The 13,276-nt window shown below is 35.6% G+C and overlaps 1 protein-coding gene across 4 annotated transcripts in view; it reads left to right on the top strand.

Moving 5' to 3' along the window:
* HERC2 (E3 ubiquitin-protein ligase HERC2) overlaps positions 1 to 13,276 on the top strand; it is a 124,669-nt gene that overhangs the window by 75,849 nt on the left and 35,544 nt on the right. For 2 of the 4 annotated variants that reach the window (XM_069304552.1, XM_069304549.1), the window contains 7 exons: positions 1,179 to 1,226; positions 6,233 to 6,388; positions 6,627 to 6,848; positions 9,528 to 9,689; positions 10,859 to 11,122; positions 11,730 to 11,939; positions 12,704 to 12,859. In XM_069304552.1, coding sequence (XP_069160653.1) covers positions 1,179 to 1,226; positions 6,233 to 6,388; positions 6,627 to 6,848; positions 9,528 to 9,689; positions 10,859 to 11,122; positions 11,730 to 11,939; positions 12,704 to 12,859 — 1,218 coding nt within the window. The remainder of the gene's footprint in view (positions 1 to 1,178; positions 1,227 to 6,232; positions 6,389 to 6,626; positions 6,849 to 9,527; positions 9,690 to 10,858; positions 11,123 to 11,729; positions 11,940 to 12,703; positions 12,860 to 13,276) is intronic. The other 2 variants (XM_069304550.1, XM_069304551.1) reach the window with 2 other exon arrangements.

The following is a 13,276-nucleotide window of genomic DNA, read 5'->3' as shown; positions in this document are numbered from 1 at the left end:
TTGTCTCTAGCCTTGTAATGTACTCGGGTACAGAATTATGGACTTTTAGGCACATATAGCATACTTTTTAAGAACACATTTCACCTTTAAGCCTCTGGCATTCCCACCCACTGAATTTTTCACGGCTGTGCCTCTTAGCATACTTGCGTTATGATTTGTACATAACTAGGCCTCCCACATACTTGCATGGAGAAAATTTGATTTCACTAGGCCAGATCATTTTGATTTGGTCTAGTGAATGATCATTAAAATCAAAATGTATTTTACACATTTAGTTCTATAGTATATTTGTATATTTAGTTCTATAGTATTTATAGTTTCACACGTTTAGTCTTGTAGTGTAATTTCACAGAATAAAGCTACCGACTAGTTGTTTGATGTGTTGGCATGGTGCTGGTCGATATTCATACTTTTTGTATGTTAAACCTTTAGTCAGTAGTTTTCAATGCATTTTAATTCAGTATTAAAAAGAATATTAGTCTCCTAAATAAAGTAAAACATACTATAAATTATTAACTGGAATTTTACAAATCTTCATGTTATTATTTTAGGGAGAAGAGTGTACAAGTTGATATCCTAACATTGCACATAAATTAGCTTAAATTTATAATGTCTACCTTAAATTTACATAGAAATTCAATTCATAATTATATTTGTAAATTATATGCATATACAGTACATTATAAGTATATTAGACAGCCTTTAGATAACTTAGAGTATAAATTGCAATAATGTAAATCGATACAGGAACTATACTCTACTTTTAAGTGTTTAACGTGGTTCTTACAATGTGGAACTTACAACAATACTAGCTAAGTAGCTAAATATATTGTACCATAATGTATGATTCTTGCGTGTAAGACTGAAATTTGAAAGGAAATTTAATATCCCTATAAAGCTTCAATTTATAGATGACCTACTATGTAGGAAATCTTTCAATCAATTTATAAATGGAAGCACATGAAATTGGGTAAATAACAATTTCTTTCTGATCAGCTTTCTCTTGATAACAATTAAATAAAACCTTTCTTAATCAATTTAAATAAGTTTAAGAAACTGCATAAATTTTAAGACAAATTATGAATGTGATAGCCCTAAACAATGAAACATAAGCTTCCTTAGCAACCTTCGGTTTTTCGACTTCAAATGATGATTACCCTGCCTCCCCCCCTTCCCAGCAGACCAGCCAGGGAGATGCAGCGATTGCAACATGTCTGTCTTTAATCGTAAGTCTGTTTGCGCACACTTTTCGCCAGAATTCTGCGAACTTGCTTTTAGTACATAAGTTGGCTTAACAGATTGATAAACAAAAGATCAAATCATACTATACTATACCTGCAATCCCTGCTGGCCTTAATTTTGCTATTCTCTTTTATATCAAGTGGATATGTCACCATATATATATATATATATATATATATATATATATATATATATATATATATATATATATATATATATATATATATATATATATATATATATATATATATATATATATATATATATATATATATATATATATATATATATATATATATATATATATATATATATATATATATATATATATATATATATATATATATATATATATATATATATATATATATATATATATATATATATATATATATATATATATATATATATATATATATATATATATATATATATATATATATATATATATATATATATATATATATATATATATATATATATATATATATATATATATATATATATATATATATATATATATATATATATATATATATATATATATATATATATATAATTAATTTCCTATTATTATTATTATTATTATTATTATTATTATGGTATCTATTTGCATATTAACTAGTTTACATTTGATAAATACATTGATAGTTTATGGGCTCATGACGATAATATAAAAATAATTTCTATATTTTATAAAGTAATGCAGCTATTTAAATTATGAATATTACCATGGACAGGGTAATATATACTGTATATATATGTACTGAATGCTATGTTATAAGTGCCTGTGAATATATACAATGTCATGGAGAAAACCAACAGACTTACATGAACAACCAATGACAAATACATGCAAATGGTCATATTACGTTCACACTTTGAGCAGTAGCGTGGCGTCATTGTTCATTAACACAACTTTGGCTGTGTGTTATGACACTATCAGTAAGTTTATTTTTTGTATGCATGATTTTTTTATCATGAATATAATCAGATAACCAATCAACTTATGAGGGATTGAAAGATTCATTTGTTTGATTGCCAAAGATACTCCCTGGCTGTTTGACATATATATTGTATACAGTACATACAGAATGATATAAATTTCAGTACAGTATGATAATGTATTAGATGCAGATGTATAGCTTTTTTCAGGGTTTTATTTCTTGGTTCCATGCTTGTAAAACCTGGAGGCCACCTAACATGTTTGAAGGTTTTGTTCAATGCCTATAGTATTTGGTTCACTAAATTTTGAGATTCTGCATGAAAGATCTAGGTTTGAGTATATATGAAATGAAAAGCACTTTTCTAAGCCAAACCCTTCGATGTACTGTAAGATGAGCCTTTACTGACCTCTGATTAAGATTTTCTGCCATCAGGCCAGACCACACCACATATCATACTCGGGCAGTGAGCAACTTTTCAAACTGGCCCCATTAATTCATGCTGGTTCTGAAGACACTGGAGAATTAATTATCAGTCCCAACCAGATTGTAGATGAAAAAAGTGTGTTATGTAAACTCAATAGCCTCTCCTGGAGAAACTTGGCAAGACAGATGGCCACGTGGGCACCTTGATTCATTACTCGACAGCCAGTTGGCAACACCAAAATAAAGCTCTCCAGCAAAATGTTGTGCTATACAAATTTTTGCCAACCCTTAGTTACTAGCACCAGATTTTCTACTTGCTACTCTCTCACCTGTATGGTTCTTGAAATCATTAAACAAACTTTGTACCCTCACATAAATTAGCATTGTGCTGAGAGGCACAAGGCACTGATTATGTTACTCAATCCAAGGAACTGATTTGTACTTTTCTTTAGCACTCTTGTGTCCATATTAGGTTTGTTACATTGAGTGGAATCATAGTCTGGTCCTGGCTTTTAATAGTTGATGGTGGCAGGGCCCAGAGCTTTGCTGATGTCATGAACATTTTCTCCAGTTTCAAAGTGTCTTACTATTTCTTCTTTATCTTGAGCAAAATGGTCCTATCCTTCACCTTTGGAGAACTTTGCTACTTGTTCTACATGTTGGCTCTTTGGAACTCATTATGGATGGGAAGGAGCATAGGAAATCTAAAAAAAAAAAAAAAAATGAATTTGTATGGAGAAGCGCTGCGCCCAAGAAAGCATGTGGGGGTATTCAGAACAACACAAGTGTGGCTGCAAACAGCTGATATACAGCTGTGGTCCTACTATAGTAGTAGTAGGCATCCTTCAGTCTCGGGAGACTATGGAGTTGCGCCCTGTGGTCTACTATACACACAAGCTATTTACACATTACTTAACAAAGCAATATTTGTTCACTAATTTAAAAAAAAAAGTGCAAAATGGTCTTAATTCAAGGTTTTTATTAAAGTGGATTGATAACTTCAACCCAAAGAGAGATTTCCTTGCCTCCGTGGTAGAGGATTTTTCTATATGTATATTGAATAGAAGGGAACACACACACACCATATTCAGAAATTGATCTTCACAATAATTGACCATCCTCTCTGCTCTCTTGATGTTGCACTAGAGTTTACTAGTGAAGTGCTTGTTGACCTCCATGATATACTTTGCAGTTATACTTCCGGCTATACTTTGCACATTCAATAATATAACTGCACTATACACAGCTTTATCTAAAAATCTGTGACTCCTAGAAGTAACTTTGTGCAAGCTGAAATAAGAAACTAATCAGCTACAACAAGGTGCATAGAATTATATGCACCTTGTTGTAATTATATGGGTATATAATTAATTTTTCTTAATGAATTATAATAATGACATCATTGGCAGCTTGTTGAAGCTGATTGATTGTTCATTTTCTCATTTCAACTTGCACAAAATTGCCTTTAGGAGTCACAGATAATTATTGATATATGAAGCTGTGTATTTTGTACATGCATTCTCTATGATGCTGGGATATTATCAGTACCTAGATTGGTACATTTCAAATATATACAATTGTCCAGTCCTGTAGTTGAATGATGTCACAAAAAAAAGCACATTGTAATAGAATCGTAATAAAAAGTACACTTGACAATTCATTATTTCCTGCTCACAGTCACTTCTGTGTTGCTATTTAATATCCCCACAAATAAGTTTATGAAATTGTCCTTCATGATACTATCCTTATTCAATTTTATTAGAGATTGGCATCCTCCTATTTAATTAAGAAAAAAAATCTTAATATGAGGTTGTAATAATTTATCATTTGCTCTATTTATCTTATTCAGCAGTAATGGCCTTGATGTTAAGGCACTAGACTTATTATTCCAATCAATATGTTCATCCTAGAGTTGGCTTAATGATATAGCTTGTCCTTCTCATAAGTGGATATTAATTCCATTATCATTTTGTTTTTGTTTACCTATTTAACCTCTTCAGATTTCTTATAGGCTTATATTAGTGATAAATATTCTCCAGGATGCTTATTGACTTTATCCAATGCATCTGGAGTGGTGGGACTTTATGGACCTGTGCAAGACACACATGTACCCTCACAGGATGCCTATCAGTACACAAACCAATTTATTCTCAGTACAGTACATAGATTTGATGGCAATTTTGCTGGGGGTTCTTGCCAGGTTTTTTATATATGTTGCTTTCTCTTCATTCTAATCACAACATTTTCTGAAATGTTTATTTCTGTTTTGCTTAGGATATAAGGTGTGGCACTTTCAGCAAGGCTGCTTTGATCCTGTCTTCAATTGGCTTTTGGCCTCGACAGCTTTAACCAACTGGTACTTTACCTTAATGAAGCTTTTTCTTATTTGCTTCTCATGCTCCATTGGTGCCTGTCTGGTTAATTCCGATAACGAACGAGACTCTGGCCTATTAACTAGTCGACGGATCTCCAGCAATTGGTGTCCAGTTCGCAACTTCTTCTTAGAGGGATTAGCGGCAATTCTAGCCGCACGAGATTGAGCAATAGGTCTTTGGATAGGTCTTCAGGCACAGTTTGAGTGTTTTTTGTCAAGGGGCATCCTAAAAGCATTTCCAAGATGGGTATTCCCTTGATTCCCAGGGCTGAGCTTTCTTGCCTAGGCATGCATCTCCCAGCTGACACTTGGGTAATTACATAAGGTGATAAAGATAGGTTAGCCTGAGGTTTATGCTCTGGGTAATGTTTTGAGAAAGGTTGCTATAGTACATGCAAAACCTTCTTCTCAATAGTGCCATATATGGATCTTCAACCATGTAACATCTGGAGTATGATTCTCGGATCCAGGTGTGTATGCTTTGGTTCCCATACATACGCAGATGCCAAAGATACTGCCATACACATACAGAGGCCAAAAAAACTTTGGCATCTGTGATGCCAAAAAATATTTCAGCAGGGCTTTGAATTTTTGTGAGTGCGACCTCTGTTCTTGTGGGCTTGACTAAATGATCTCTAGTCGCTTCCTGCACTTAGTGAATCTGCATAGTTAGACTTGGAGTATTCTCCTGTAACTCGCTGATACCTATAATGTTTTGCAGCTTCCTAGCGCCTATACTTACACTACAGGAAGCACTTCGAAAAGTTCCCCTGTGGCACTGGTGTCTGTGTGTCTGCCTGACTGCATGATTGTGTCTAATATAACTGAATGATTCTGCTCTGAAAGGTTCTTTTTATATTAACTCCAAGGGGTAGATGGTACACTGCACTCCCAATTGAATGGAATGTGATCTTTCAGAAAGCTGTTTGTAATGGAAGTTTTGACTTCCATTGCAAAATACTGATTGGCAATGTGCCTCAAAGTATTTTGCAACATTTCCAGCTGATCTGGTGGGTATAATTTTGAAGTGGAGCTAATAAAGGAGCATGAAATATAATAGCGGCAAATAAATGTCCGATGGGCTAGGTGGGTCTGGTTCTAATTAGTTTTAGGAACGAACTTCAAACAGGAGTGCAGTGTATATGGAATTAATAACTTGTGCAACATTTTTTTATTTTTTAGTTGCATTATGGCAGAGGACTAGAAAAGGGCTTTGTGCTTATTATAATAAATGTCTGTCTTTCAGTATGTGAAGTATATAGAAATTGGCATAAAGCAGTGCAAAAGTGGTGGCATAGACTGTCGTGTCCATGGTCTAACAATGATGGGGAAGATAGTGGATGATTTTGGTGAGCCAGCTTCGTCTGTCTCATTCCTGGCCTCTGACAATGAGGATGTAGAGGTGAACAAATCTATTTTTTTTTTTTTTTCATCCAAAAGTGGTGGATATTTTGACTATTGATACCAGACTTTTACTGTAGCATAAACTTTTTAAACTTGTAGCATTTACTTTTACTACATAAAAGCTTATGCTGAATAATACTTTTAGCGAGTCTTTTGAACTTAATTATAATGCACATTTAAGTATTATTTTCAATTGTATAAGTTGAACTGAATATTGTGTTTTATTGTATCTACAGGAGGACATTACAGACATGTCTCGAAAAAGCCTCACGTCGGTTATGAGCTTTGATGGTGAACCAAAGGTTTTAGTTTGGGGTCTTAATGACAAGGACCAGCTAGGAGGCCTCAAGGGGTCTAAAGTCAAAATGCCAATACTATCAGAAACCTTGAGCAGTCTTCACCCTGTTAGTGTTGCTGGTGGATCCAAGTCCCTCTTTATTGTATCACAGGAGGGTAAGGTAAGATACAAAGCTTCTTCATGTTTAGAATTAATTTTTCTGATTGGAAGAGAAACGTTACTGGCGAGACTTAAGGTTATAAGCTGTTAGGGTAAACAGTGTCTTGCATAGCATAATTATCAGGAATGATAAAGTATATTGACAAATTAAAAAAAAATTGTGAAAGAAATTTATGATCCTGTTTTAGGTGCATACTGTGATAAAGTGATTAGAACACTGGCCTCAAAATTCAAATAATCTTGGCTTCAGTTTCCTAGGCAGAGTGGACACAGTTGCTCTGTTCACCCATATGCATCCAGCAGTAATTTAATTGGGGAACCGAATTTAAAATAACTGACAGATCCTGTTCTGGGTAAAATATAGCCCTGAATAGCATAATCTATTTTCTATAAAGACTAAGGCTAAAATAATGATAAATATATGTTCACCCAAATAATATTTTAAAACTATTTTTGTTTGGCTATTCTTACTGGTAGATGTTGGTGTTGAAAATATACCAGTGAAATATTCCAAGGACAAAGAGGAATTCCAAGTGGAATCGATATGGTCAGTTGACAGTTTATCTATCTATAGCTCTGATGCTTAACTTAATCATAGAAGCTTTTCATTATTAGGGGTGGTCACAGGAGAAGTTTCTCTAGGGGGTCTCTATCACCTCACAAACCTTTCACTCTTTCAAGCTGTCTGACCTCTTCTCCTTGCCTTTGTTTGACATATTATTCAGCCCTTTCCTTCCAAGATATTGGTGTTCTTCCTCTACCTTATGATTTATTTATTTCACCCATGTACACCCGTCTCTCGAAGTGATTGTGGTATTCTACTAAAGTGTCGGTACAACCTTAGTGTATAACACTTCTCCCACTTTACAACTCTACATTTAATTCCCTCTTTTCACTCGTACAACATATTTCATACATTTCCTCATTTCTGTACCCATCCCATGTCATACACCAGTTACTATTCTCAAAGTTGTTTTCATTGCTTTTATTCTTGAGCACTGCCCATTTCCATACAAAATTTCACCTATATTTCAGAATTGGGAGTAGTATACTATATCGGTATTTTCTTAACTCCTACACTAACATTCCTTCTTTTCAATAATCTTCCCATTTCTCTTATCACTTTTTACCCACTCATTATCCTATCTCTTATGTCCCTTCCATATTTTCATTTTGTATAACACTGTTCCCACTTATTTAAAATTTACTACCTCTTCCAATATCTCTTTTCCCCCATGTTACTCCTACAGTTCAACTCATTGTCTTGTTCGTGTATCACCAGAGACTGACCATCTGCATTAGGAGAAAGGAGGGGGAATGGGGAAGGGTTGGGGCAGTTGTTGAGAAGAGCCAGGAACTAGCTCAACTGACCACAAGGGCACCAGTAAGATGTAGCCCACAAAATGCTACAGCTTCTTCAGAAAAATAGGCATAAGAATAGGCAAAAATATCTGTGCTGGAGGAAACTGTTAGCCTAGATGTTTTAGCTTGTCAAGATGCAGTGTCTATCACATCTATATAGTGATCACTATATAGTGACCACATTGGTAAACTATGATTTTATGTGGCTGCAAAAAGGTCTACCTAGAGAATACCAAAGAAGTTGCATATCCAGGTCCAGGGTTCCCATCACATCCCTGAGAAGTGCAGGGATCCCATCACATCCCTGAGAAGTGCAGGGATCCCATCACAATGGTTGTATTCTTCAAATCACTTGTGTTGTCGTCCCGTCTCGAGTACTGATCAGTACTCACTTCCCCCTTCAGAGCAGGAGAGATTGCAGAAATAGAGGGAATACAGAGAACATATACGGCATACATAGATGCAATAAAGCACCTAAATTATGGGGATCTTCTCAAAAACCCTCCAAATGTACTTGCTAGAAAGAAGACGAGAGAGATATCAAATAATATACACATGGAAAATTCTGGAGGGCCAGGTCCCAAATCTACATAGTAAAATAACAATGTACTGGAGTGAACGATATGGAAGAATATGCAGAATAGAACCAGTGAAGAGCAGGGGGGTTCCATAGGCATAATCAGAGAACAATGTATAAACACCAGAGGTCCACGGTTGTTTAACATCCTCCCAGTGACTATAAGAAATATTGCCGGAATAATTGTGGACATCTTCAAGAGAAAACTAGATAGTTTTCTCCAAGGAATGCTGGACCAAACGGGCTGTGATGGGTATGTGGGCTTGCGGGCCACTCCAAGGAACAGCCTGGTGGACCAAACTCTCACAAGTCAAGCCTGGCTTTGGGCCGGGCTTGGGGGGAGTAGAAGAACTCCCAGAACCCCATCAACCAGGTATCGATAGGAAACAGTCCTCGCTCACCTTAAATTCCGACCATACCATACAAAACTGTAATAAGCCCTTCACCATCACATTTGACACCACTATAATAGAGAGCACTTTAAAGATAAGGTTCTGTGAAGCCAGCATTCATTATCACAAGGTGCACCAGAGGCTCAGTCTGACACTCAACTCTCAGCATCAGTAACTCTGGATAAAGAAGACTGAAATTTGGTTACAAAATAATATAATGGTAACCCTGCTTTTGTTCTGTTTCAATTCCATAGAATGTCACGACAAAAAAAGTAATAGGTACCGTGCACAAAAGCAGAATTATAAAATGGCAGTCCATGTACTATAATAATAAATTGCATTTTTGCAGGTTTATGCATGTGGTGAGGGTACAGGTGGAAGGCTGGGACTCGGCCACTGCAGTAATATACCAATTCCACGACAGATAACAGCTCTCAGTCAATATGTTGTGAAGAAAGTTGCTGTCCACTCTGGTGGCCGACACGCTATGGCACTTACTGTAGATGGCAAGGTTAGAATCAAATTATATGATTATTTATTATTTTTCATAATATCAATTGTCAGCAATCATTCTAAAATAATCTGTCCATTAGTAGTTAACTATAATAAGAATAATAATAATAATGTATAAAGGAACCACATTAACAGGATTTAGGGCACAAGTTAGGGAGTAAGTACCCTGTGTGCAGGTTTGAATCCTCATGGTGCCTGCTGATTTTTTCAATACTAATAATTTATTCATAAATATGTATTTAATTTATAATAGAATCTATTGTATGAGTTTTTCCGTGTTGAATTGAGAAAATTATTTTACCATAATTTTTCTATGATCCAGGACTAGTTACAGATTTCCACTAAAAGTACTGTGCTGTTGCATCTTCCAAAGAGCACTTATAATAATAAGACCATAGTGTAGTCACTAGTAGCAGGCTGTGATGCCCTATTCTGAGTAGTGCCCATCTAGATACCAACCCTGTCCCCCATGTATTTATCGAGCATATTTTTAAAGAAAGCTGCAGCATTTACTGCACCTCACTAATACTTGCTGGCAACTATTCCACTTGTGAACCGCCCTATTTACCAAACTAGTGCTTCACCCATATCCTTCCTGACTCTGACCTGTATAGCAGTGCAGTACAGGACAGACAGTTGTGTGGTGACCTTGACACATTCATGTTCCACTAACATGAGCCAAGACACAATCGACTTGAGAATGGTCCAGGACGGACCGAAACGTCGTCATCCCTTCACCTTCTAGTGTGTGGTCTGGTCAACATGAGCAAAGACATTAAATCATTAACTTGACCATAATTATTTGTTTTTATCATACAGTATAGTAAATCTAGACTATTTTATCAAATTTGTATAGCAAATCTGAGAGGGTAAATGATTAAATATCTGTACAATACAAAAAGGAGCACTTTTAATATCTGTACTCGCCTCTGGTCAAGTATGCAAACAGTTATTGACAATTGGTATCAATTATTATCCAAATATTGGAGAGAGAGAGACAGACAGACATTAGGTTTGGGGTCCACAACTACTCCTTTAATTTTAGAGCTCCAGAGGCTACATGTCATGCAAAACTAGGTTTAAAACTTTTAATGCTCTTTGATATTTTGGAAGACAGCTCCTCCATCCAAAATTCATCATAATATGTTTGTTTTTCATAATTACCAGATCTTCTCGTGGGGTGAAGGAGAAGATGGAAAACTAGGCCACGGAAGTCGCTTAAGCTATGATAAACCAAAACTTGTTGAAGTACTTAAGTCAAAGCGCATCAGAGATATTGCCTGTGGCAGTTCCCACAGTGCAGCAATTACTTCAAGTGGAGAGCTTTACTGCTGGGGCCTTGGAGAATATGGACGTTTAGGCCTCGGGGACACAACAACGCAGCTCAAGCCAAAATTAGTAAAAGCTCTGCTGGGTCAAAGAGTTGTTCAGGTTGGCAGTCATTCTCAATTTCTTTGACTAGTTATAAGTTTTAAGACATTAATATTAGAGTGTAAATACTATTAGTACTTCAGAGAAACAGATCCATGTAGACAAAGCATTTTCACTGCATTAAATGTTCAAACATTAATTTCTGTTCTTCACATAAAATCATGATTTATTCTATAGCATATGCATAAAGCCAAAAACATTTAAATATCTCACTTCTTTCAACTCAACTCTTAATAAAACACCTGTTCCCATGTATAATGAATTATTGCTGGTTGTTTGAAGAAATAAAGATGCAGGAATGAAATCCAAATTTGCAAAATATTCATATTTATTTGTGAATAGTCACTAGGGGGAAAAAGGATGGTGTTATGAGAACTTTTTTAACAATTGGGAGGCGAGAGGGGAGAGCACGAGAGTGATGAGAGGTATTGCACACCAAAACAATTCGGGCCCTTTGGTGCTTGTTTATTAAAATAGAATAAGGTATTGTACTGTGTTCTGGAAACATTTTGACTACATTTTGACACTCTGAATTGAGAAATATGTGGGCAGAGTATCATACTGTAATTAGAATGATGCATATAGTTCAGTGTCATTTAATTTACAGGTTGCGTGTGGAAGCCGTGATGCTCAGACACTTGCACTGACTTCAGAAGGAATGGTGTACTCTTGGGGTGATGGTGACTTTGGAAAATTAGGACGTGGTGGGTCAGAAGGATGTGCATTACCTCAAAATATTGAGAGACTCAATGGTCTTGGTGTATGCCAGATTGAGTGTGGAGCACAGTTTTCTCTAACCCTTACAAAAAGTGGACAGGTTTGTATTTGACATACTTTCCTGTATTCTTCTATGTCTTCCTCAAAGTATTTATAGGAGAGTTGTTTGACTTGTTGGACAGCAAGGAGTTTATAAAAAGCATAATTTAGTTTTTCATGGGGCTATTTTGAACCTTGTTCCTTTAACAGCATTTGTAAGAATTTGTGTTGGTGTGATTGAACTTGTTTGATGGTAAAATGTAGCATGCCATGATGTAAATGGGTGAAGCATTATTATGCTGCAAGACACATGCAGAAAGAGTGGAAGCTAAGTTGGGTACGGAGCAGCACAAAGAGTTGTTAGTGAAAAATAGACATATAGATTATTTAGGGTTGAAACAGGAATAACATGAAAATTTAAATTGAGTTAGTATGAAGAGCATGAATATGGGACAATTGAATAAGTGTTATGTTTAAATAAAGAGAAAATTGAATAGGCAAATTCTGGTAGTTATTAAGAAAGGGTTTGACTTATTAACATAGATAACAGCTGTGTTTTTGTGTTCATGTTTATGAAAATTACAAAATTGTAAGCATAATAGTATGTAATTTGTTGACAGTCAATCATGAAGTAACCACTGTACAGCTTTCATTAACAATAAACTGGTAGAATTATCCAGTGTCGTGTAAGCCGTGGCTAAACTGGGAAAGTGTCGCCTGTTGAAGCTAAATTGTTGATATTGTGAATGCTGAGTTTGTATTCATTATCGCTTTTGTTTATAAAATATTGCAATAATTATTATTATCAATTAACTTTATCATCAGGTGTGGACTTGGGGCAAGGGAGACTATTTCCGACTGGGCCATGGAACAGACCAGCACGTGCGGAGACCAACAATGGTTGAAGGGTTGCGAGGCAAAAAAGTAATTCACGTAGCTGTTGGAGCATTACATTGTCTGGCAGTGACCGAGGCAGGACAGGTTAGTTGAAGATACTGGCTAATGTGCATCATTGTCTGTTGAAAGATTTTGTACATCATTAATGTTATTAAACAGTATTTGATGCATTATTGCATAATGTGTTTGTTCATTGTTAATAAAATTAAAAAATTATAGTGTTTAAAGTCTTGCACATGTGATGGGTCTTCACCCCAATTAAGTATCATAACATAAATTCCAATTACACTCCGGCGTACACTGCTTTAAGAGGAGTCTATGTCTCTCTTGAGCACTCGACGATGTCTGTCCTGGAGTGCCGCAGCACCCTTCGCTCTACAGCTCCTCACTGATGAGGTCTTAAACCCCTCCTTAGGTGCCACTGTTCACCTCTGGGGAGCACCTCAGTTGAACAACGGAGCAGATTTTGCACCAAACTAAGCCTTGCACCCCATTTAAGAG

The sequence above is a fragment of the Procambarus clarkii genome, chromosome 52 (assembly GCF_040958095.1).
Source record: "Procambarus clarkii isolate CNS0578487 chromosome 52, FALCON_Pclarkii_2.0, whole genome shotgun sequence".
Taxonomy (NCBI): Eukaryota; Metazoa; Arthropoda; class Malacostraca; order Decapoda; family Cambaridae; genus Procambarus; species Procambarus clarkii.
This window is presented reverse-complemented; position numbering and strand designations above follow the sequence as displayed.